Source organism: Xiphias gladius, chromosome 6 (assembly GCF_016859285.1).
Source record: "Xiphias gladius isolate SHS-SW01 ecotype Sanya breed wild chromosome 6, ASM1685928v1, whole genome shotgun sequence".
In the NCBI taxonomy this organism is placed as follows: Eukaryota; Metazoa; Chordata; class Actinopteri; order Istiophoriformes; family Xiphiidae; genus Xiphias; species Xiphias gladius.
In genome coordinates, this window is record NC_053405.1 from 2,252,524 (window position 1) to 2,277,937 (window position 25,414).

General features: G+C 42.5%; 1 protein-coding gene across 3 annotated transcripts; it reads right to left on the bottom strand.

Moving 5' to 3' along the window:
* Positions 1-345: 345 nt before the first annotated feature.
* Positions 346-20,031, bottom strand: pik3r3b (phosphoinositide-3-kinase, regulatory subunit 3b (gamma)). Of its 3 annotated transcripts, none has more exons than XM_040129287.1 (9): positions 19,512-20,031; positions 9,335-9,470; positions 8,354-8,452; positions 7,902-8,082; positions 6,902-7,027; positions 6,470-6,789; positions 3,974-4,048; positions 3,588-3,758; positions 346-2,981 (listed from the first exon to the last, which is right to left on the bottom strand). In XM_040129287.1, exons 1-9 carry the CDS (start codon positions 19,624-19,626, stop codon positions 2,783-2,785), a joined length of 1,422 nt encoding a protein of 473 aa, XP_039985221.1. In that variant the 5' UTR covers positions 19,627-20,031; the 3' UTR covers positions 346-2,782. The 3 variants fall into 3 exon arrangements, with proteins under 3 accessions (XP_039985221.1, XP_039985224.1, XP_039985223.1); XM_040129290.1 differs by lacking the exon at positions 19,512-20,031 and adding an exon at positions 18,675-18,746; XM_040129289.1 differs by lacking the exon at positions 19,512-20,031 and adding an exon at positions 14,487-14,563.
* Positions 20,032-25,414: the final 5,383 nt, after the last annotated feature.

The following is a 25,414-nucleotide window of genomic DNA, read 5'->3' on the forward strand; positions in this document are numbered from 1 at the left end:
ATGGTGGGTACAACCAAGGTTGTATCATTCACTCACAATGACTCCTCTGCAGCTTCTCAAACAATGGCCCTCTTCCTAAGACCCTGACACACTCGCTCAGATGTACCACAGTGTGCGCGTATATACTATCTGTGTGTGTGTGTGTGTGTGTGTGTGTGTTTGCGGCCCATACGCGCTAATGCTGGCTTATCGTACTGTGAAAAACACTGCTGACGACGGGGGTGGGGGGTGGGGGACGGGTGCTTTGTCTGACTTTGTAACCAGCGTCGTCTCGTCTTTTTAAGAGTTTTTTTGGTAGATGGCCTCAGAAGTGTTACCCTGTTAAAAAAAAAAAAAAAAAAGGCTAGTGCCGAGCCGGTGTGTATCTTAGTTTTAGAGAAGGGGGTGGAGTGAATTGAGAACAGCTGCCTTTGCCATAAACCAGGATCACATAATCATTCCCCCTTCCTTGCTTGGGACGACTGTCTGGAGGCACAAAGCTGGCCCCCGTGCATTGTCTCAGAAATGTCTCCCCTAAGGAACAAGCCAATCAGTAACAGAATTTCTAGGAAGAATAGAAAACCAACTTGGTTATGTTTTTCTCTTCAGTTTTTGAAGATCATTTTTATTGTGTGATGCTTTTTAGTCTTTGACAGAAAATGCTTCCACTGGTTATAAAGTCAAGCACCGGGCAAGAAGTTCTGAGTTTAAAAAACGAAACAAAACATTAAAATAAAAAAAAGGAACCTCAGCAATCAGACAAACAAACAAAACCGAATTTCACTCCAAAAGCTTCACTGTGCACTTTGATTATCTCTCGGACCTTAGTGCATCTCACTCTGTTCGACTGCTGAACTACATTAACACAATGCTAGATTGCACGTTCTTTCAAGTTTTCAGTATTTTCTTCTAAAGCCTGTATCTTCAGCTCGGGACGTCGCCTCTGTCTACTTGATGTCTGGGTTACAGCTAAAATATTTGTCGAAGCTCAACATTTCTGAAGGTTTTGAAACAAAAACAAAAAACAAAAACAGTCCCAGTTTTCGACCCACAGTTGGGTGTATAGTTGCATGTATCGCTCTCTCTCTCTCTTTTCTTTTAAACCACACATAAAATGGGTTTCAGGTTTTCTGGTCAGACTTTTTCTTTTCCTTCATGCTTTCCATTCAGAGGAGGATTTTGGTGAAACTGACCATTTGTAACCTTTTCCTGTCGGGTTAACGTGTACCCGCTTGTGACCTCAGCACTTGGCACGTTACTCTGTGATTCCGACTAATAGCATTCCCTATGCAAACATTCAAAATACACGTCTAGCAAGGCTTAGCAGGGTGAAGCAGTATAGTCTATGGAAATGAATGGATTTCAACGTTGGTTTCACCCCGTGCAAACATTTTAATTATTCCGAGCAGACGTGTTGTCAAATTGCTTGCAATTGTTTTGACCGAACTACACTTAACTAAATATATTTGCCGTTTTTGACTGAGCTCTCATTTTCGCTGCTGATTATTCTTTTGTCCAGTGAGTAAATCCCAGGGTAACGTACAGGGAGCTGAGGTCACAAATGGGACTCATTTAAGTGCTTCTTACTCAACCATCTGTATTTACAGAAGGTCCTGGCATTTCTGTTTACATACCATTTGGTTTTCCAAAAAGGCTATTTGGTGCACAAGCACATGGCCCAAAACTCGGTTTTATGTGTGGTCTCAAACACACCATTCGTTTGCTTTTCTTCACTCCTTTCTCCATTCACAAAAATAAAGAAAAAACTAAAACACGCACGCACGCACACACACACACACACACACACACACACACACACACACACACACACACACACAGGTGGACTCTTTGCCCTTCCCCTTCCCTCTCCACACCAACTTTGGTCTCTGGTTCTAATCTGTGACGTTGCCATTTAAACATTGGCAACAAAAAAAAACAAAAAAAAAAAACAAAAACAAAACAACCCTCTACAGTTAGCATAAAAGCAAGCATTTGTCCTTCTTAAGACTACAAAACTGTTTTGTGTTGCTTGTGCTCCCCCTTCCCCTTTCGACTCCCTCACCCACCCCCTAAACCCCTCAGCAGCAGTCTAAATAGAGGAACACTTAACAAAATAAGTGTCCGTTGTCTTGTTATGCTACATTATTTTTGCTTTTCATACGGAGAGGGACAGAGAAAGACATGTGACATCATCATCATCTCCTCTTGCATTTACCACAAACAAAGTTAGGAGAAAAGCAAAAGGAAACATCTGAAACATGAAAACGACTCCAGAAACAAACAAAATAAAAGCTGTAGTATAGTCTGAGGTGAAAAAAAGAAAAAAAAAAAAAAATTACAGGAACAAACAAAAGGTTTAAAATGGGAATGTTTTGTTGTCGTCTTCGTCGTCATTCGCATGGTTTTTGAGTTTCTGGTAAAAAGTCTGAGCTGGAGTTTAGGTAGCAGCGGGGTCAACCTGAAACTCTGAAGTTGCCTACTCCGTTTCCTTCCTTCCTTCTGTCGCTTATTTTTTTTCACATTCACAAACATTTAAAACTTCCTTGTGCAAATCAAGCAGTCTTTAGAAAGAATGCCCTCCGAAATTGTTCTTGTAAAAATATATAACTCCAAGGTGGCTGATGTGTGTGTTGCAGCAAGTGTTTAATTCGTTTTTATCTATCGTTAACGGGTCTGGTGTTGGGGTTGCTTTGTATTTCAACCGTTTCCCCCCCCTCCTTCCTTCACTCTCCCCCCCGTTCTCCCTTCCCCAAGAGGGGGTTGGTTTGTTGTCTATGTGGGGGTGAGGCCAGGCAGGTGGGGTTCATCTGCGTCCGGAGGGCATCTGTGCGTAGACGGGGTATGCGAGGCGGACATTGAGCGAGTCGTTGTGCTGCACCAGGGAGGTCTGGTGGTAGTGGAGCACCAGGTCCTTCAGGCTGCTGTACAGGTTGTAGGGCTCAGCGAAGCCGAAGCCACGCGGTGTGCTGTAGATGACACAGTGCTTCACCTCGCCTTCAACACTGCCACACAGAAAAAACAGGTTCAGTCAAGCTGGTCAGGAATTTAGACGTTAATGGAGTTTAAAATGATCTCCTGCCTCAGATCAAAGTGATGCAGATACATTTTACAACACCGTTTCCATGTTTAAATGTTTTCTGTCCACGATCTCTTCAAACCTGCTTCGTTCTATAATTTCTTAGAAAGAGATTAAGATGCAACTCTGTGGAGGGTTCCTGGAAGAGACACTAATTTGGTACTAGTTACATGGAAGATGGAGGCTGTTCCAATTATTAATATTGATTCCAATTAAGTGTCATCTATTGAGTCACTAAACACTTAGAAATGTGAACATTTTTCAAAGAACCCAGTGACTACCGAATAGTGTATTTGCTTCAAATGCCCATTCCTACTCCAAAGAGTTGTTTTCCTCATATTTCTCAGTCCTTGTACAAAGTTCATCTCAAACATTTGTTTCCGGAGATGAAAAAATTAATGTGCAGAAGCTAAGAGTCTTACTGACTAAAAAGTAAACCAGTTGTCTTTTAAGTAATAACCCATTTCGTGTGGTTTGCAACTGTGTTTTGAAAGGTTTTGCATCACTGCAATCACGTCTTGTTTGTACTCACACTACAGAGCAGGCATAGCAGCCCTTTTTGCTGCTTTCTCGGATGAGAAACGCTCCATCCGGCTTCCCAAGGAGTAGCTCCTCTGCCTGCGTCCGGTTCAGGTCCCCGACGAACCAGCTCTTCTCATCGTAGTGAGGCAAGTTCTCATCCTCCTCGCTCACAAAGTAGCCTCTGCACCAAGTAAACGGTTGCACAGCGAGAAATACATGGTGAACGGGGAAGATTTAATCACAGAGAGAAATAGAATATTCTCAGTACTTTAAATTAACACAACAGTTGCTCTGAACACTGACATATAGTATCTACAGTAACACTTAACCCCATTCTCCCATCTGAGGTGAAAATTTTAGCAGGGGAAACAACAAAACTCAAAAGTAGAGACTCACTCATCAGTGTTCTCATTCTTGATTCCCAGCCAGTCATTGATCCGTTTCTGACGAACTCCTTTGTGATTGAGCCACCTAGATAGAGAGAGAGGGAGAGGGAGAGAGTGAACCATTACTACTACTACTACTAGGAATCAGTTTAACAGGCTCCTTACATTTACAGCAGCAGGGTTTATGGTGCAGTGAACAAGCATTAAGCTGAACAGAAATCAAATTAGCCAGCCTCCAACAAATGTCTTCGCAGAGTGATGGGATGGGATGAGGCCAGCTCTGCAGAAATGCTGGTGGACTCCTTCTCAGAATCAAAGCAGGGAAAATGCACCTGTCCACAGCCCAGAGTAAGAGGAAACGCACGTCTCTAATCGAGCAGCTTGACAGTCACTGACCGTTTCTTAGGCCTTGGGGCTAAAATGTGTCCTGGCTGATAGGATGATTTACTGTTTTGCTGTGAGATCAAAGAAAGTTGTCAAATCTCAGATATTTAGCTTTACTGTGTAAACTGTCTTATCCTTTATGTGATCATTAATGCGATTAACTGTCTTGATTCTTGATTCCTCAGGTGTTTCGGGTAATTCTGAGGAGTAGCCAAAAACATATTCCCAGGTTTGGCTCTTTCTCCAGAGTTTACAGATAAACTGATTATACCAGAAGATATTTCAGTGGTTCCCAACCTGAGGGTCAGAACCCCCTAAAAGGTCACAGCATGATAAAAAGGACATGAAACTTTTCTCAATTTTTTGCTTTTTTTCCTTTGATATACTGAAAATATTTGAAATAAAACTATCTGAGGGGGGAAAATGAGGCTTTGTTTAAAATGATAACAATTACACGCTTGTGAAGGATCACAAGTAGATATTGGCAGGGTTGATGGGATCCTAAGCCGAAACGGTTGGAAACCTACATATATTAGCGCTGGCTCGAATGCCTCGAAGCTTTGACAGTTGCCATGGTAATCAACGTCCAAATCGATATTCAAATGCTGCATTTTTTTTTTTTTTTTTTTAAATATTTATCATTTATAATTATTATTATTATCCCATTCAAGTGAATGAGAAAGTGGTTTCAGAGTTCTGGACCCCACTGTATGCATTTGCAGAGAAATCCCAAATAGCCCATCAAGTAAGAAATGGTATTCCAACATTATTCATCTTGTGTCAACATTCAATATTATAAATTATTCTCACAAAAGGAAATGTATTCTCAGTGATAGCTCTTTGCGTCAAAGCTCTCATCTAATGTTACAAGCACTGACACTGGGACTGTGATTGCTGCTTGAAAAAGTCAAGCGTCTGGAATAACTTCCAAATTTGTGCCAGAGCCAAACAGCCTGAAAACTGTAGTTAACAGCGTAGCCGTCGCTGATAATTGTGCAACCTGCATGTTAACAAAGTCCAATTTTTTTTCCCTCATCTCTCTAGCAGGGAAATGAGCATTTTGATGGAAACTGTGGAGTAAAAGACCAACTCATCTGTATCTACAAAGTCTGGGGCCAACATAAAAGCAGGAATACTAAATTAGTTGGAAAGATTCTTCCCTTTTCAGACCGATAGGGCTGACTTTGATGAGTCGACTCCAGTCAGTCAACCTGAGCTGAACCCACATTCAACCCAGGCCGTCTAACAATGTTTAAAATGACATTTTTAAATGTTGACCGACTAGTCTTATAAAAGGACTGCGTATAAGGAGGAAGGCAGACACACACATAATAGGGTGATTTTGATAATTTATCATGAAATAAAAAAAAAAACAAAACAAAAACCTAACACTGCCTCTGTGAAGAGTTGCAGCTTGAGCTCTGGGAAACTGATGATTTGATTTGATTTCCAAAGCTTTTGAATTTATAGACCAAAAAAACAAAAACATTTTTGATAAAATAATCAAGAGAAATTAAATTAAATCACAATTGAACTATGGGGTCAAATGTGGGTTAAATACGGTTTCACAAGAGCACACATACACAGGGTTTGGGAAATAGCCAAAACAAGTTTGTTCAGTCCCTGTTCCAGCTTTTGTTGGTGGTTGGGTTCCAGGATTTACTCAGCTCAGTTATCCAGCTAACCTGATAATCCTGCTTCCTGAGACAAACTGCTGCATTATCTGGATACAAGAGACGAGGTTGAACAAAGCCTTTGAGTCTAACTCATCTACAAGTTGTAGCTAGTCTAGTTTTGATTTAAAAAAAAAAAAAAAACTTAACAGAAAGCGTATATAAATATCTCATCCTCCTGAATTGACAAAAACGACTTCAGAAAACCAGCATCATGTAAGATGCTTTTTTTTTCATGGCCATGGTTCATCAATGATTCAGTTTGTCCTCAGAAGTCCTTAACTCACCCTCTCAGTACAAACAAGACCTCACCCCATAACTGCCTGCCTGCTGTACATACAATCAATTATCTAAGCTGACCCTAACTTCTCTCTGATCCCATCATTATGGGGTAACTCCACATTACAAGATAATCTTGTTCATGTTGTGAAAATACCTTCTGTACTTACACTAGATACTGGTCCCTGATCTTGCGAAGCTGTATGAGGTCGGGCTTCAGGCTGTTCATCTTTTTGTCCGTCTCGCGGTTGTCCATGGCTTGCGTCTTCAGGTCCTGCTCCAGCCGCACCTTGCTGTCGTGGATCTCTCCGAGTCGAGACTTGAGCTTCTCGTAGTTCATCATGATCCGCTCGATCTCCTTGTCATTGCCCTCGCGGCGGAAGCGCTCGATGTAGTCCTTGCTGTAGCGCTCCTGCGTGTGGCACTGCTCCTCGAAGATCTTGATGGTCTCGTTGAAGGCTTCGATGGCCGTACGCTTCATCTGGATCTCCTAAAGGGGGAGATGTGGAGGTAAGTGAGAGGCAAAAAAACTTGATTTTTTTTTTCCTGTAAAAATTAGAAAGACACAAAACTTCAGTAATAATAAGTGAGTGCACGTATACCTGCGACGTCTTGGTGTATTCTTCGTACAGTCTGTCGTACTCTTTGCTCTTCTCCTGGTACTGATTGTGGTATTCCTGGAGCTTCTTCCCGACAGCATCAATGTTATCCTCTTTCACCAGCTGGTCCTGAGGGATTTAGGAGGAGAAATTAAAGCATTAGAGAGTGAGCTGTGCACAGAAATTGAAGACAGGATGAGGGAAAAAAGGAAAAGGCTATGCGTATCAGAGTTTGAGACACGAAAGAGTAAAGCGCTATTTGTAATTAAGGACAGAAGAAAAAGTGCACGTGCACCTTTGCTCCCTTCACCTTCGATTCTGCTTACCGAGGGCGACTCCTGAACAGGCTCGTTAATAAACCACCCACAATGCCCTGAGTGTACAGCAAGGTGTGCACGGTCGGAGATATTGCATCGCTCTGAGTAATGACTTGCCTGGCAAACGAGTGGAGCAAGCGAGGGAGGGAGGGAGGGAGGAAGGGAGTAAGTGCAGTGACGGCCCTTTGACATCGCGTATGTGTGCAGTTATTTAGGGGAGCGTGGCATAAGGGCTGTGGAAACGGGCAATATTTCAACAAACAGATATCCTGCTGCCGCTGCAGTCTGGAATTGAAACACCCAGCATGAGCCACCGGGAATAGAGGGAGGGTTGGTGGGGGTGTTACAGAGGAAAACAGAGGGAAAGAGGAAAGAGTCAAAAGGACACTGCTGACACAAAGCTGAAAGAACCCTATTGTCTAAAATATCACTTTATACTGTAACGTTAAGACAGTGGATCCCAGCCTTTGTGACTTGTGACCTCTTCTTACAGACTCTGGACATTTTTTGCTTCTTAGATAGTTTGAGTCTATGGATTTCAGCTGTCTAGCTCACATCCACAAGTCTTTGTTTTTCTAAAAATAAAAGCCCTAAAAAGTTATACTGAAACTTTGACCAAAGGAGGACCCAAGCTGTAAAAACGCTGACTTTTGTGTGAATGTTATTGTGCGCTTGTGTGCGCAGACCTGCTGGAAGCGGGAGATGGGGTACATGAGCTTGACGTCGAGCTTGGTGTTGTACTGAGCCAGAGACTCGTGTCTGTAGTGGCTGATGAGCTCCACCACCGAGCCGAACGTCAGGGGGTCGGAGAAACCGTACTTCCCGTCCCGGTGGTAGATCTTTATCAGCTTGTTGTTGCCCCCTTTCCTGCACACAGAAAGGGGGAAAAAGAAAAAAATCAGTTCTCCCCAAAACACTTTATTTCCAGGGCAGTGGACAATTTGCTCCAATTTACCTGGATGCTGTGTAGGCAAAATGCTTCTCAACACATGATTTTCCTCACACTATAGTTAACCAGAGGGGTGGTTGTATAAAAGTGGAGAAGCAGTGCTCTACCACCCCTTCCAGCCTCCATAAATCCCCCTGTGGTTTTAAACACACTCCATTCATGACTCTCTAATACAAACTAAGAGTTTACCTTAGTGTGAGCGTGTAGTCACCCTGCATCTTGGTGGAAGCATCCCGAACCAGGAAGGTCCCATCAGGCATGTCTCTGAGCTTGTCATTCACCTCCTCCCTGAACACAAAACCAGAACGTACAGAGTGAGAAAAAAATAAATAAATAAAATTAAAAAAAATAGCTGGATGAGTGATCTGTGCACAGATGGTGTTCATTTCGAAAAATCTGCCTCCAATTATCAGTGGCAGGCATTGAGGACCTTCCCCACAGCCACACACCTCAGAGTAAACAGTCTGTCAGTTAAATGATGTTGGGAGTGACCGGACAGACTGGTCCCAGCCAACAGTGTCTCCGCTCTGGATGAGTGTGTGTGTGTGTGTGTGTGTGTGTGTGTGTGTGTGTGTGTTATAGGTGGCAGACTGGCTGTCTGCACTGTGGGTGTGGTTATCATCTGACTGTGTGTGGACTACGGCTGAGAACTAACCCACACTTAGGAAGGTAAAGCAGTGATTAAGGCCTAAACAGTTAAGACTCATCACTTCTACAGATTTATACTAAAAAAGTACAAATTTCATGACAAGGTTTTCTGTGGCCAAACATCAAGAAGCCGTTCTGTTTTCTTCTGAAACTCAACTGCAAGGAAACTGGGAGATTCAAGGGCTTTATGACAAATGTTCAGGGAGTTTATCTTTAAAGTATTTACTTAATGCTGCACTAAGAGTGTACAAATCATACAGTAATACAGTGTGCTGTGTAGAATGAGTTCACAGACAATGAAATACATGCAGAAATGAGCCTTTGTAAACAGCAAAAGAAAAACAGCGACTTTTAGGCTTTTGTTAAACATTTCATCATAAAACTTTTTCTTCTTGATGATCAGCCGACGTAAAACAGTGATATATCTATAGATATAGAGATATAAGATGCACTGGGCCTGTAATATCGGCCCGCGTGGTGTGTTGGTAACTCTAAACAGAAGACACAGCGTGAGTGAGTTACCTGGATATGTCTCCCCAGTACCACTCTGCCTCTTGCAGTGAGCCCCCTGCTCCTCCGTCCTTGGCGCCATTGTTGCTGCCCCCTCCCACCCCGACTGAGGAGGGCTGCTGGGGCTTTGCCGGTTTTGGAGGAAGAGCTGGAGAGGAGAAAGAAAAACTATGTCACTATTGAAAAAGACTTCATATATACTTATATATATACACTGTGAGGTTTTTGGGTTTCCTACAGTTCTGCAGCAATAGTTCAACCATCCGTCCAGGACTGCAGACAGAAAGGAGTCGAGACGTTGTGACAATACACGCGTAGAAGCCCTCCAAATATTCCACATTAACATTTAGAAATGTTGCTTCATACAACCACATACATAAACAACCACACGGGATAAAGAATGTTTCATTATGAAACATGCACACACACTTCATATACAAATTATATCGCAGAAGCTGTATTTATATCTCCATACAAATGCAGCAGCGGTGCAGTTGGTGACCGTGTTATTAATCACACGGCCGAACAGTGGCATGACAAACACAGGCCATACATCATCACAGTAATTATTCTGTGTGTCATAAACCACACACACATTTAGGAGCCTTAAAGCAGAGTTAAAGTCACATGCTGTGTATAAGAGTTCAGGTCCTGAGCAGGGATGTGGAAGTTTGTTACACCTGCTGACACTCAGTTTTCACAGAGTTTCCCCTGTCTTTGAACTCATCCTCCCACTGAGCCGCTGAAGGGAAACTTCCTGTTAATCTTCTGTAGTTGTTATCACAGCTGATAATGTTCGAACTCTGGCAGAAATTTGACTTAAATAGGTTCACTCAATTAAACAGACACAGTGAATGGTCAGGTATAAACAAGGAACGGAACCAAATATGCTGATATTGAGTTTTTCTGTAAATGACAATTTTCCCAGACTAACTGCAGAAATGAGTCCATAGTGCCAAAAGTTGGCATAGACTGAGTGGTTACATTTGTAATCTTGTTTATTTTTTCTTTCATAATCTGCCAATTTGAGACTTGACTTGATTTGTCAAATCAAGGCAAAATATGGCTGCTTGTGCTTGGAAGTTGCTTAACAATTGAGAACTTTGACTTCTTTTTGTTAAATGAAAAAATGGTTCTGTAGCAAAATATATTTTCCTTTAAGTAAAGAAGGAAAAAGTCTTATGTTGGCATCAGGACAAAATCTATAGGCACTAATATAAAAAAAAAAAACCTCAAACAATATCTCACCTGACCTGTCAGTCACCTTTGGAGTAATAGCAGCTTCAAAACTTTTGGTTTTTAAATGCAGGGAGACCTTTTTGTTAAAATTTAGATCACAGACTGCACCTTTAAATTTGGTTAATAAGAACCAAATCAGAGCAGCATTTTAGCATCTGAAGGCAAATTCAGCCTGGGTGAACGCTAACAGGCTAACACACAGTAGCACTTGTGTTTGCTGCCATGCTGTGTGCCAAACAGAGCTAGCCTGAATATGACCCATAATACCCTAACACACACACACACACACACACACACACACACATATCGAAGCAGACCAAGGTTTATAAGTCTCCAGGCACATCTGGATACAGTTTAAGGAACAGCAGTATAATTACTGGTGAGCTTCTACATCACAAATCAGTTTATGCTCATGCTCATGCTCATGCTCACACACACACACACACACACACACACACACACACACACACACACACACACACACACACGCGCGCACGCAACAAAACACACGCACACACAACAAACACATGCGCACGCAACAAAACACACGCAACACACACAAACACACACACGCACACACAACTGATGTGGAAGGCGTCCTTTAAAAAGGGAAAGTACGCTGATGACTGTACCCTGAAATGCCACCGGAGCAGTGCTCTCGTACAGCGTTCACGTGTAAGAGGCCGGAGCGTCCGCGAACATTCTGGCCTCACAAATTACGCACACAAGGACGACAGAAACCGACAGGGGGAATTCCAACAATGCCCGGGGAGAGCTGAATAACACTCGAGAAACGATACCAGATTTGATCTCTGTGCATGTGCAGTTACACGATCGTTAGGCACCGAGTGTCAACATGTCTTCACTCATGGCTACTGTGTTACTGTGGGTGGCTGTAATACTTAGCACGCAGCTTCCCACCCCTCCACCCCCCACTGCACCCCATGGACTGTGCCATTCAAAAAAGTCAAGACAGTTAAAGTCACGTTTTCACTGTTTACATTGTACAATTGTACTACTAATATTTTTATAGTACAGTTTGTCTTTAAATCTGTATTAATTGCTTCTTCTGGTCACTTGGGTGCAGCAGATGAAGCTGAAAGTAACATTGGATGACATAGTATGACCTTATTAGATAGTTATGGCAAACAGCTGACTATTCCACATCTAGCAGACACAGAACAACATTATTATCCCACTGCAGTATTTGTTTGTGCCCAATTAAATATAAGTCTAATATTCACTCTGCTTTTAGCTCTAATTTGGACATTAATGTGCAGCTTAAATATGTTTTATTTGTTTTTATTTTAATAAAAACTGAACTAACTACTTTGCATAGGTGAGATGAAGCTTCAGCGAATATAAAAGTTGCTGAAGGCCCCACAGCCACCAGGGGGCCCCAAAACTAGCCAATTAAAAGTATGAAGTGTGTTATTTTTTTCATAATTAAAATTAAGAAAAGCCATTTTTAATTTTTTAATTTCCATAAAACTGTAGCTAAAGATTGAGGTGGGGTCACCAACCTTTACTTAATGCCCAACAAAGGCTTTCACTGGCCCCGAATGGTACCTCCACCTGTTGCTTTACAATTTTGTGATTTCAAAGCACTACGGGACATTGTGCATTATTAGCAGGCAAGAGAATCAGAAATACCAAATCTAAATTTATAAAAACAACTGATAACATTTATCAGTGTTACCAGTTAACAATCTGGGACATTGTGCTCACTTCATGCTTAGAGGATCTCACGAAAAAAAGGTTGGACTACTAACAAAAAATTAATTGGTACGCACACAAACACACGCACAGCAGATTTTCAGTTCAGAGGAATGCATGTAGGGGCACAGTGGCAGCTCCTCTCCCTCTCCTGCTCTTTGTTCTCCTGCAACCCTCCCGTACTTCTCACTTTTTCCTCTCCCGCACTCTTCGACTCCTCTCCCTTCTTGCTTCCTCCTCCCTCCTCTCTCACGTCACCACGGCAGTCAAGTTACTGCGGCCAAAACTGTCATTCTGCAGCTGCACTGTTCCCCTCTGTCAGCACTTTATGGACTCTCACACAAACACATACGCGCACACGCACGTACATGTGCACTTCAATACAAAGAGTGGAAACTCACTTCATATTTAAATAGAACCTTTTGCACAATTAAAAATTTCAGGAATACAGAAAGGATTAAACAAAGTTACAAAGGAAAACAAAATATTTTTAAACTGCTCAAACATAACTGAAAACACACTGTGTGTGTGTGTTGTTCTCAGTGTGGAAGTACATGGACCACACAAAGGACAGTATCATAAAGGACAATAGGTGGCTGAAACTAATTATTTTCATTTGCAATTAATAAAATATGTTTGCTTAATTGACTAGTCTCGGCGTTATGAGAAAAACAAACCGGACAATGAACTGGACCAGCACATACACATGCACACAAGTCCTTTGTTGCAAAAGTCCACTGGAAACTTGGAAAGAATGAAATAAATTAGACTCAGTGACCTCTGCAGCATCTACGGAGCCGAAGCCTCCGACACACTGATCAACACTTCTGATCGGTCTGTTCTTTCAAACATCTATTATGCATAAAAAAAGTCAAACTTACCAATGACAACCATCCTAACAAAGAGGACACATTCAGAAAACCTCATAAAATATGAAAACTGGTCATATTACACCAAATAAGTGCTACAAATGTGAAAAAAATATCACAGCCAGAACTACTGCATGAAGTGCTCAGAGCGAGGGACGATGAACAAAGGGGACCGTCAGTACAGCCTCCCCTCCTACCCCCTCCCCCTCACCAGACAAAGGAGCAGCGCTCTGCCACACGCACGCACGCACGCACACAGCAGAGGGAGCGATATCACTTGTCATTACACATGCAGGCAGAGACCCACAGCTCCCCTGAACAATGACTGTCAGCACAGACCGACAGACACAGGATAAACACACATACACACAACAAACACACAAAGCATCGGTGTGCGACAAAGCAAGTTTTAGCAAAAAAAAAAAAAAAATCATGTGGGAACACTACAGCTGATCAGGGGAGAGCAACAAAGATCTCCACAGCAGCAAGGGTTCACACACAACAGTGAAACTACTGCACAGACTGTACGAGCAAAAAAACAAACAAAACAAACAAACAAACAAAAAAACTCCAAAAGAATAAAGGCATGAACTGTCCCAAACAAATCTGCTTCTCAATCTGTTTTTATTTCCACAACTTTACATCTGGGCAATGTACGGAGCTGCAGGTGGCGTGTGCGTGTGTGAGCGTGAGCATCTACAGTATGTGGGTGTGTTTCACTGTCACGGCTGTGAAAACATGCACACATGGAGACACCTGACACTTTCCAATCTGGGTCCAGATTTCTACCAAAGATCTTTTCTGCAACATTAAGGTTGTAACTAACTAATAATTTAAATTGCTCTGACATTAAATTGTCATGTATTAAAATTATAATACATGAAACAAAGAAAAGCAGCAACTCTTCACATCAGAGAAGCTGGAACCAGAGAGTGTTTGGCATTTTGCTTAATGAGTGACTTTCTGTCAATCTAATGTTTGTTTCAGCACTAATTCCCACAAAGTTGCAGTACAAAAGCACAAGAGCAACCGGAAACTATACACAAATGCACAGACACACAGTCTGTAGGCTTTGGGTTGTGTGCCGAATGACAGGAGAAGGGGGCTGCATGGACAAGTCAGAAAAAAAAAAAAAAAAAAAGCAAGAAAGAAAGAAGTGTTAGGCTAAAAAAAAAAAAAAAAAGAAAAGCAAATAAATGGGAAAAGTAGATTAAGAAACTGAAAAAAAGAAAGAAAGACAGAAATGGAAGAGAGAAAAAAAAGCCAAAGAGAGGCAGAGGAATAAGAAAAGAAAAAAGAACCAGACCAAAAGAAATAATCTGTCCCATTCTGTCTCTTACCGTCCTCCACCATCGCGCTCTCCGTTAGCTGCATACTGCCACTGTCTCTCAGCTGTTTCCCTCCTCCCTCCTTCTCTCTCTCTCTCTCTCTCTCCCTCTCTTGCTCTCTCTCTCTCCTCTCTGACACTACATCCTCTATCTTCTCCTCCACTGCCACCTCCTCCTCCTGCTCTCTGCTCCCTCAGACTGAAGAAAAGAGCGAGCAGGGCTGATCCTAAAAGACAGATGACGCGCTAACTGATCCCTGCACAGAGGCCCGCCCCCTCAGCCAATGAGGAGACAGGGGGGGCAAAAGAGAGGGGCCAGAGCTCACAAGAGAAAGAAAGAAAGAAGGGAGGGAGGTGGAGTTACCCTGTGGTACATCTATGCCTTCTGGGGCACCACACACTCGTACAAATGCACACTCACAGCAGTGCTGCGTCAAGCGCCAGACCAACAGGTTGTCTCTATTGAACACAGTGCGACCGGCGGCTGAATGTGAACGAAGGAAACTCATTTATTCATTCCCTCACTCTCACGAAAAAGTCGTAAATTCTCCAATTTGAGAAGCTGGAGCCAGGAAATGCGAGGCACTTTTGCTTACAGCAACCGTTTGCCACAAAATATGAACGCACACGACAAACTGCAAGAGCAACAATATTGGTATCACTCATTAAATGCATACCACCCAATTTTCTAAACTGAACAATACTGCAAGATTTTCCTCCAAGAATCCCACAATTTGCCTCGACACACTGAGATACATATGTGCTTTTACATTCCACATGCATACTGATTTTTTAAAATAAATTTTCTTTTACGATCCTCAACATACGATCTTAAAACAGACAAACATTTCAGGCGATAATCTGTTTCTGGCTCTATGAAAAAGTAAAAGTCTTTTAATTAAATCTTAGCAGCTACTGAATTTTCAGGTCAACAGATCCATCTCCAAGACAACTGAGCAAACTCTATCTACAGACAAAGACTGTGTGCTATGGTTGAAAGCTACTCAAAACATAGTAAGTGGACCTTGAGTTGGTAGTCCTTTGTCAGACTACTACCTCCAAGTTCAATAACCAATTTTGATGCATAGGACACTTCTTAAACTGTATGGCGTTTCATTTTGAATAGGTCTAATTTATGTTGAGATTATGACCCTCATAAAAGGCTCTTATCACTCAGTGACACATATGGACAGCAAACATTCAGAGGATTATGTCTCCTATGGGCCACATGTCAATCCAATCCTGCAGATGATGATTACATGCTGTATGTAAAGAGGCTTTGTCACTTCTCCGCTGTGCATGAATGATGCCAAAGACCCACTCAGCTGCTGTCATTTATATTAACCACAGAAGGGCTGAACAACAGGTCTTTTGGCCCATTTTCCAGAGAAACAAATCCTGTATATTTCCCATATACTGTATTGTCCAAAACAAGACACTTTTAGATTTTGTACCTCCCAGACTGCGATTTCTTCTTATTTCAGTGTAATATGCAAATAAAACTGAACTTACAAACATGGAAACTGGCCACTGAAATGTACTTGAGTCTCTCCATCACATTGGCCATCATGTCTGCTTTTCCAGAGCTGTCCTTGAATAAAGTAATGCATGGCCAACACCATTGTTCTCCAGTATTATTTTCCCTTGCCAGGTGAGTGCAGTAATGCAAAGCTCTTAAAATCTCCAAAAAAAAAAAAAAAAAAAAAAATCTTATTAGAGACCATAGTGGGGCTGGGCAGAAGATTATGATATTAACAAGAATATCTTTCAGATATCTCACATGTATGCAAATTACACAAAAGTCAATTGATTGGTATTACATTTTATGACAAAAACTTATATTATAATGTTTATATTGCTTCAAATCATTTGAAAACATCTTTTGGCAACAGAAGTTTGTAGAAGAAAAAAAAAAGCATAATATGATTATATCATCATGATATAATTCCACTGAGAGACTGAGACCTTAACAGGCAATCAATTGACTACTCGCCTAAGAAAAGGCAGCTTTACAGCTTTTATTTGCTTTGTCAAAGTAACATTACTGTTGCATAATAATGCAGATAGATTTGTAAAATCTGCACTACATTATCCCAATTGCACAAAATCAAATGCAGACATCATGTAAACTTTCAAGTCTCTGCAAGTTGAATTTCATGCTGGGTACATGTGAATAGAAACTACATGGAAGGAAGGAGAACCGGTAAAGTAATGTGCAGTAGAAGAAGAATTGTTGTAAGTGAGCTAAGACATGCAAAAAACTCTGGCATGGTCCTTTAACAATAATGCCCCAGTGATTTTCCACTGAAAGATGAGACTCATCGTGCACCTCACATCCACACACACACACAGCCTTCTCACACAAAGTTGCCAGTGGAAACGCAGGCTTTGACCTCCCCTGGGGGGTGGGGGGGCACTCCACCTGTGCTAATCACCTCGCACACAACGGCAACACACACACACACACACACACACACACACACACACACACACACACACACACACACACACACACACAGATAGATATACACTTTGACTGTCGCTGAGGCGTTCACGTTTCAATTCCATTGTAATCAATATTCTAATGAACATCTGCGGGACGCTCGTTTCCTATATTCTCAACGTCTCTCCTCTACTCAAACCTTTATCTTCCGTCTTTCCCTCTCTGCTGTTTCTGCCCTTTTCCTCCTCTTTCAGCATCTTTATCACCACTGTTTTGCCTCTCTTCTAGCTTTACAGATGACATGTAAGGTATGTTAAGACAAAGACACACATACACAATCTGCAAACAATGAGACAAAGACAAGCTGAGAGTCATGAAAAAGATGCAGAGGGGTTTAGGTGATGTGACTGACGACCGGATGAGCTCACTCAGGCAAGAGAGGTGAGACACTCACACAGACCGAAAAGACCGAAAATGCTGTAAAAAATGCTGCAGGTCTGAGCTACTGAAAAACTGCCGTCTACACTGTCAAGAAACTTGAATTAAACACCACTGGTGAGAAATGAAGGGATGATTTTCTCAACCAAATCCTCTCAGATCCTTCTATGAAAACTACCCAGATTCATTCTGACTGCTCTGAATTTTTATTTGATTTTCATCACTGACAGTGCAATTCAGGTGAAATCCTGATTTTGCATCAAAAGTCCAAAAAGCTCCCTTTTTGTAAAATTCTATCTGAGTTAACTGCATTACTCACAGCATGGAAGGAGTGCAAATGCTCCGCTAAGCTGGGATAAAAATTGACTTGTTTTTTTTATTTTTTTCAATCATTATTTTTCAACCATGACAATAACTCCACATGTATGCATGACAGAATGAATGACTCTGGGTGTAATAAAAGCCAAGGTCCAGAGGCAGTTAAGTGTGTGAATCACCAGCGAAGAGTCTGTGTGTTACATTTACATCCCCGACGCTTCGAGGAGCACTGTCCATTCAGGAAAAAAAGAAGGCAATAACTTTAAATGAGCAGAAAGAGGCTACAGATATTGCACCAGCCCACTTAAATTAGACTAGAATATACCTCAAATGAAAGAATCAACTTTGCAGAAGCACCTCAGGATTGCAAGATCAACTAGAAAATGTGGCTGCGCGTGCAGCTGAAATGGTATTTTTTCTTCTACTTGCTGACACAAACTTCACATCGGCTGAATATACATCCAGAATATAATTTAAATCAATGATGTTATGGTTGAAATACTTTTTCACAAAGCATCTTCACCTAAGGGATTTTATTGCATTATCTCTGCAACATGGCAGAGATAAGACATAATACTGCACTTTATGGTGGCTGCAGAGAATACAGTACATCTCAATAGACAGAGGGGGGAAGAGAAAGGAGGAAAAAAGGGACAGAGCTACCGGGCAAACTGCATTCAACAGCGCCTCCTGGAAACGACACAACGTCCCACATCTGCGCCATGATCCATTCAGCGCACTGAGGAGAGGGGGTGGGGGTGGGGGGGTCAAATGACACTGGCACAATTGCCGAGGAATGAATGAAGGAATGAATGAATGAATGAAACATATTCTGTTCTGGATGACAGTTGGCCATAAAGGGCCACAAAGACTTATAGCTGCGTGTCAGTAAAGGATATTATGATTGTAAAATGCTCCGGAGCTTTTTATTCCCGGTTTCACTCATTACTCCGGTCCCTCTCTGTTTTCTGTATCCCATCCCCCCTTTCCCGTTGTCGGCACCTGGCAGAGCTGACTTCTGGATGATCCCGATGGACGGATGGAGCTGTTTCGTTTGCACTTTTGGGTGCAGAGCAGTTATAGATTTAAAGAAAAAAAAAAAGGTGCGGGGAGTTTAGTTGTTGGCTTCAAGGAGCAAATCCGGCTACGAAGAACTGCGTTGGTATTTTTTGCATCTTAGTCTAAAATTATTTGGGCTGCGATTTCTGTCATCTCTCCAAGTTATTAATCATATAAAATTATATGCAGATGGGCAGAGGGGGACTTCGGCTGCCTCTATCTACAGGCTACATGGGACTATTGTGTTCACAACGAGTCTTTGGGTGCAGGTTGGAAAGCTGTAGCTACTGTGTCAGAGCTAAAAGGGGCATTTCTGCTATGACAGCTGCAGCAGAGAGCAAGGACCAGCGAGTACAATTAGTTTAAAGCGAAACTGTTTTTATAGCTAAACTAAAAGACAAAACGTCGCTAAACCATTTTATTGAAGCTCAAGTTGCCTGCTTCCCACTACGACAAAAATGGATTATGCTAGGCTAATGTCCAATTTCGGGCAAATGTGGAAAGCGCAGCAATAATGATGCACTGCCAAAACTAAGACTATCACAACAAATGAGCAGACACACGTTAAATCCCTGGAGAAAGTCGACCCAGATACCGTTAAAGACCACCGAGGGGGTAATGAGCAGCAGCAGCGGCGGCGGCAGCAGCGGCGGCATTTGCGCTTTAAAACTTTCCACCAATTTGAACAGACACCAAACACAACACCTCGTCTCTCTCCCAGCTAGCTCCAGTCTAACGTCCGAGTCCGTTATTAGCTTCCGCTGTCACCGGGCTCCTTACCTGGCGGTTGGTCCATTTCCAGATAAAATATGAGCTCTGTGGAGTAGGGCATCATCACGTCCCTCCAGTCCCCTTCCTCACCGGCTTTCTCCGTGGTCCAAACTGTATTATACATTGCTTTCGTGTGGCTTAACCTGACAATCTTTCTCCGCAAAAACGGGGGGAGAAAAAAAAAAGCTTATAAAATGCGAACGGGTGAAAACGACAAAAACAAAACCTGCGTGTTAATAATAATTTAAAAAATACCCAATTGATTAGATAAGCTAATCTATCTATCTACTTGGAAGTCTTCTATCTGAATTCCTGCTTCAGACTGCAATAAATAGACGAACTGTGTATAGCAAGCACCGGGCTGCGACTGCTCCCTCCGACATAATAATAATGTTAATAACTTGGGGCTCTTCATGAAGGCCCACTATTTGTGTGTGTATATATATATATATATATATATATATAAATATATATATATGTAGAAGCGTCCAACAAACGGTGGGAAAGTAGATGCCAGCTCTACATTTCAGTCCCGTCTCCTTCTCCTCCGCAGGTGCCGGCTGCTTGCTAGCTTCATTTTAAGAAGAGCACTGACAAGGGGCGGCTGGCGGAGGCTGGCGGAGACTCGGACAAACCATTTCGCCGCGGCATAAAGGGGAGCGGGGATGGGGGGACTTCTCCAACCGTGACTCACAAAAAAAAAACTAAGCACAAATAAGCCCTTGCCGTGATGAATAATGTATGACCAACCTAAACGTCGCTCATCGGTAACTCGAGGAGGAAATGATTCCATGAGCCCGTTCTGCCCGCGTTTTCGTTTTTGCACTACTACGGTATCCCCCTTTCCGACGGTGGCAGTGGTTGGCCCCTTTCTCTCCCCGGCCAACCGCTGACCCGGCCTGCGCGCTCGAGCTCAGAAGCTGAATTTCAAAGCCAATAGGGAAATTACTTCAGCCTCCGTGGAGCGAGTCGCAAATGCTGTGGTTTTCCAGTAAGATCCTCACCTCTCTGCTGACGAACTACATGCGACTACAAACTCCTGGCGGCCGCTGTTTCACACGGCGTAGGCATTGCATAATAATCGACATTCTTCAGGACCCTTTTCCTTTTTTTTTGTTTTGTTGTGCACCTCTTAGCCCGTTTATTACACATCACATATGCTTTAAATCTACCCGAGTGTACCTGAATGGTTTTACATTTGTGAATGCGCTTTCCCTACCGTACAAGCAGACGTTGGTTTCTATTCATTTCCATACAGGTATGGAAATCAACTGGAGACAGGCAGTTGCGACAATCTTGATTTATGTAATCCATAGCTGTGAATTACCATTCCTGATTTAATCAATGTATGCCGAAGGCTGCTGATATTCTGTATTTTTCCTATATTGCTTTCAACTAATGAAATGACCAAAAACATCAAAATATTGATCTCCCTAACAAATATTGTGTGACAAACGCCTAATATATTTTATTATAAAGCGCCACAGAGTTCCGCTGTCATACAAAAACTATTAAAAACACATACACCATCTTAATACACCGCTGAAAATGGTCCCCAACAAATGCTTTATTTTCAATAATTGGTACTACTACAAAGTACTAAAGTACTGCTACAAATTACAATAACTTAGTCGTCTTGACCTGTTTCATAGATTTCCATCCAAGGAACCACGGGGCTTGGGGCTGAGAGCTGCAGACAGGGTAGGGAAGCTGGAAGGTACTCATGGGATCTTTAGATAATAAGCAAAATCTAGGAAAAATGCAGGCCTGTGGTGTACAAACTTTTCAGATGAATGTACTCTTTCCCCCGCATTAGCACATAAAGCGACGGCAAAGGTGGAATACACAAATCAAGCAAGATCCAAGTCTCTGATTCAAGTTGATTTTCATACCACGGTGAAATGACTTTGAACAAGGGCTAGCTGAAAGGCAGGAAAAACACATCTAAAAACCCGTATTACTACAAAGTTGTTAGGAAAATGGTCAGCCGCAATGCAAAGTGCAATGAGACAGAGACTATATTGTCTCTGAGATTATAGATTGTGTCATGCGGACTGTGTGATCTACCTTGTCAACTACTATCCACATTGCCGTAGTGTCTCTTCATGGGACACAGGACCCTTGTCTGCCACAGAGGTGCTGCTCTGCGGCCCATCCTACACCACGACACATTTAACACACTATCACATCGTAATTACACTAGCTTTGTTAAAATTTTAAAAGACCCCTGTCCCAAAAACAGTGGAAAATGCATCCTCTTTGATCCTAATGCCCTTTTCCTGCAGTGATGTGTCTGAAGCGATAGTCTGTTTATTCAGGGGGCTTATTTAACTCCAGAGGAGGAAAAGGTGCCATTTACAATGTAAACCAAGCCGCCTACAGTGAGGTAAGCACAGTTACAGTAAATGATATGGAAGCTTAACCAAAAGCTTAGAGATGCTAGCGAACTGCAAACATGTATTTAGGAAGCCTATAATACAGGAATTACTGCACACTCACATCAAACACACACCTGGATATTATGGATTTACAGGATTGTTGGTACAGGTCAGTTTCAGGACTTACCTGTAGGGATCCTTCTTTTTCAGATTTTACACTGTAATCAATATTTTTATATTAACAATGGCTCAAATTGATACGTTTTGTGGGAAAGGGGTCCGGTCCCTCGTAGTGACAAAATCACAAAGCATTATCACCTGACTTTGCAGTTCTACTCAGCTCTACACAGCCCTACATGTCTTTCAGCTCAGCTTTACTGCATGGTTCACAGGCTCCCGCGGCGTGGTCTTTCCGCCGCAGCAGGCAGCTGTTATCGGCGAAAAAGTTCTAAAACCTGACTGTATGCCCCCTGCCCATCAGCGGCAACAGCAGACAGACAAAGTTAGGGACCGGCTGGCGGACACAGTGGAGCCTTTAGCGGCTAAGGAGCCGGATATTTTTCTAAGGAGTTGGTAAAAACCACAAACAGAGCTATAAGGAGAGCGAATAATGGACTGGCATTCATCAGGTGGACACAAAAACCACTCCAGATGAATGATCGTGTCGCTGATGGTTTCGTAATTGGGCAACTGTTCGATAAAATGTTCGCCATATGGATTTAAGCGGGGTTAATATGTCAGTGTTGTCTTTACAGATTGCTGTTGCTGCCCCTAATCCCCCCAAATCAGTCAAAGAAGGTTTAATTAAAATCTAAAAATATATTCAGAAATGAATGAGTATTTATCAACTTCGCATATCCTCTACATTTGGTTCCTGTTCACTTTCTGTTACAGGTCTTCACAGCTACAGGCTGCTCCTAGTAATCAAGAGCAGACCCAGGAATGGAGTCGCTTTGGGTCCAAATGATATAAAGTCAAATCCTGTTGTATAGGGTCCCGCTGTGTTTGCTTTCTGGTCTGTGTCATTATCCGAAATATCCAAGATTAAAGGTGCAGACTTGCTATCAGCTTTGATTTGTCCTCATCAAAACAGGAGAAAAATGTATTTTAGTGCAACTTCACAATGATTCTTTTATTTCTATATTGCTTGTTTTACTGCTGTTCTTTTCCCTGGCGGCAGCTTGTTAATTGTTGGAGCATCATGCTGCTACCAGTGTTGTTGTTCTCTCTCTGTTGGGACGAATGCATTTTGCAAAGGGTGTAATTATGCCCAGGTCCTCTGATCCCTTTTGGATCAAGTGTCTTTTAAAAAGAATTCATGTATGCAGGTGTGGATTTGGTAGGTTTTGCGTACGTTTTAGATCAGGTCCATAAATTTAGACTGTCAAAAACTTCTACTTTCTATCACCAGAAGTGTATTTTGAGCTGTTGCAAGTGTGCAGACATAAAACTGAGGTGATGATCTGTTTAATGATGTACACTCGGGAATGTGCATTTTTTTCCATGAACACTGGTAAAAAATGTAAAACTATGAGCCTATAACTCCGTCTCTCAGCCTCTGTTCCTGTTCCAAGAACAGAAAGTAGAGCACTTTCAAGATAACAAAAAGAACTATGGCATCATCATGGTCAGCTGTCCCCCACAGCACACAGTGGAGACCCAGACTGGCCCAGACCCCCAGTCATCCACATGGTAATCTCCTGCTAACAGCCTAATATCAATACAATATCTTCAGATGGGGGCTGCTGCCACCAGTAATTACAGCTGCTCTGTCTATCTATCTGTCTGCCTGGTGTCCTACTTCAGGGAGCAACAATAAATGAAAGGTCTGCTCCCCAATCTGCCATCCATCCATTCTGTCCTCCCTCTACATCCACCCACCCACTCATCCATCCATCCATCCATCCATCCATCCATCCATCCATCTCTCCTTCCCCTCCCTAAACTCGTCTGTCTCGTCTGTCCATCACAAGAGAAGAAGAGGACAAGGACCCCCCCCAAAAAAAGAAAAAAAAGGAGAGGGGGGCTGGGGGAATGTCAGTGAATGAAATCTATTTAATGCAGCACACACACACAGACACGCATGTCTGTGTGTGTGTGTGTGTGTGTGTGTGTGGGTGGGTTGGTGGTTGTTTCACAGATGGCTCGTGCCGGACACACACAGCCCAAAGCTCCTCTCTGTCAAGTGTGTCGAACAGGTTTAATTGCTGCTGCTGCTGCTCTCTCTCTCTCTCTCTCTCTCTCTCTCTCTCTCTGCGTGTGTGTGTGTGTGTGTGTGCAGCCAGGCAGATGGATCCCTAACAATGACACAGGAACTGACTCTGCCCCTCATCATACAAAAGAGAAAGAGAGGGGAAGGGGGGGGGGGCAGACGGAGGTAGGGGGATGATGGGAACAGCAGTATTAATCTACGCTGTCCCCGGCCATCAGCACTCTGCTCCCCATTTAACCTTCCCAACAATAGAACAGAGTGGCATCAAGTGGCCTATTTGCATAGCGCATACATATGAAGCATAGTCACATATGAACCAACCCCTCCCACGACGCCAAATAAAACCTCAAATTCTAATTATGTGTTCCCTCCTCCTGTTTTAGAGACATTTCGAATCTGCTTATAGAAAAAATATAATGCCAGAAATAAACAGAAAATGCTACAAAGAACTTTTTAAAGCTTGGCTGATAATGCAAAAATGCAATACCCATTAGTGGAAACATTGTTGGAATAAATGCTGATGTTGTGGAGCCTGCTTCAGCTTTCTCTTCCAGCATTTTCACACCGCTGTCACCGGTGCGTGCCTCCACTCTCCCAAAAAGAGCAAATGATAAAAAATTATAAACGGGAGTTGTGTCAGACAATACCACAAGTTCACGCATTGAAATGACAGAAACATCGGCATTCCAACATGTCCTCAAACCTCAACGGCCATACAGGTCGCCTGTCCCTACCCTGGTATACGACCCATAGAAGCCTAGCAGCAGCAGGCGTACCGCGTCCTAACGCGGACTTTGTTGCTGCGCCACCTGACCTCCTCCTTTGCTCCCGTCGTAACTAGTACAGCCGCAGAGAGGTTGCCAGGTTTGGTAAAAACATGCCTTTATTGAAAACCAAAATCAAAACTCATTGACTGTACCTGGCAACTCACGCTGTAGCTCAGGATGCTGCACCGAAGTACTAAATGGAAGGATATATCGTGGTTCATTAAGTAATAGTTTGCTAAAACCACAAATTGTTGTTAAATTACATCTTTGTTAAAGAGATGTTGGTGATTGGTTGGTAGGGCCTTTTTTTCTTTTCTTTTTTTTTAACTTTGGACAGAGCTAGCTGTTTCTCCCTGCTTACAGTCTTTGTGCTAAGCTAAGCTAAGCTAACCACATGCCGACTCCAGCTCTGTACTTTACACACAGGCGTAAGATTGATAACCATCCAAACATCTCGTTCTTGGAAAGAGTGCAAATAAGCTTATTTCCTAGTGTGTCAAACTATCCCCTGGAACAACGCAGCAGAATCACGAAGCAGTCAGCTGTGGCACCACG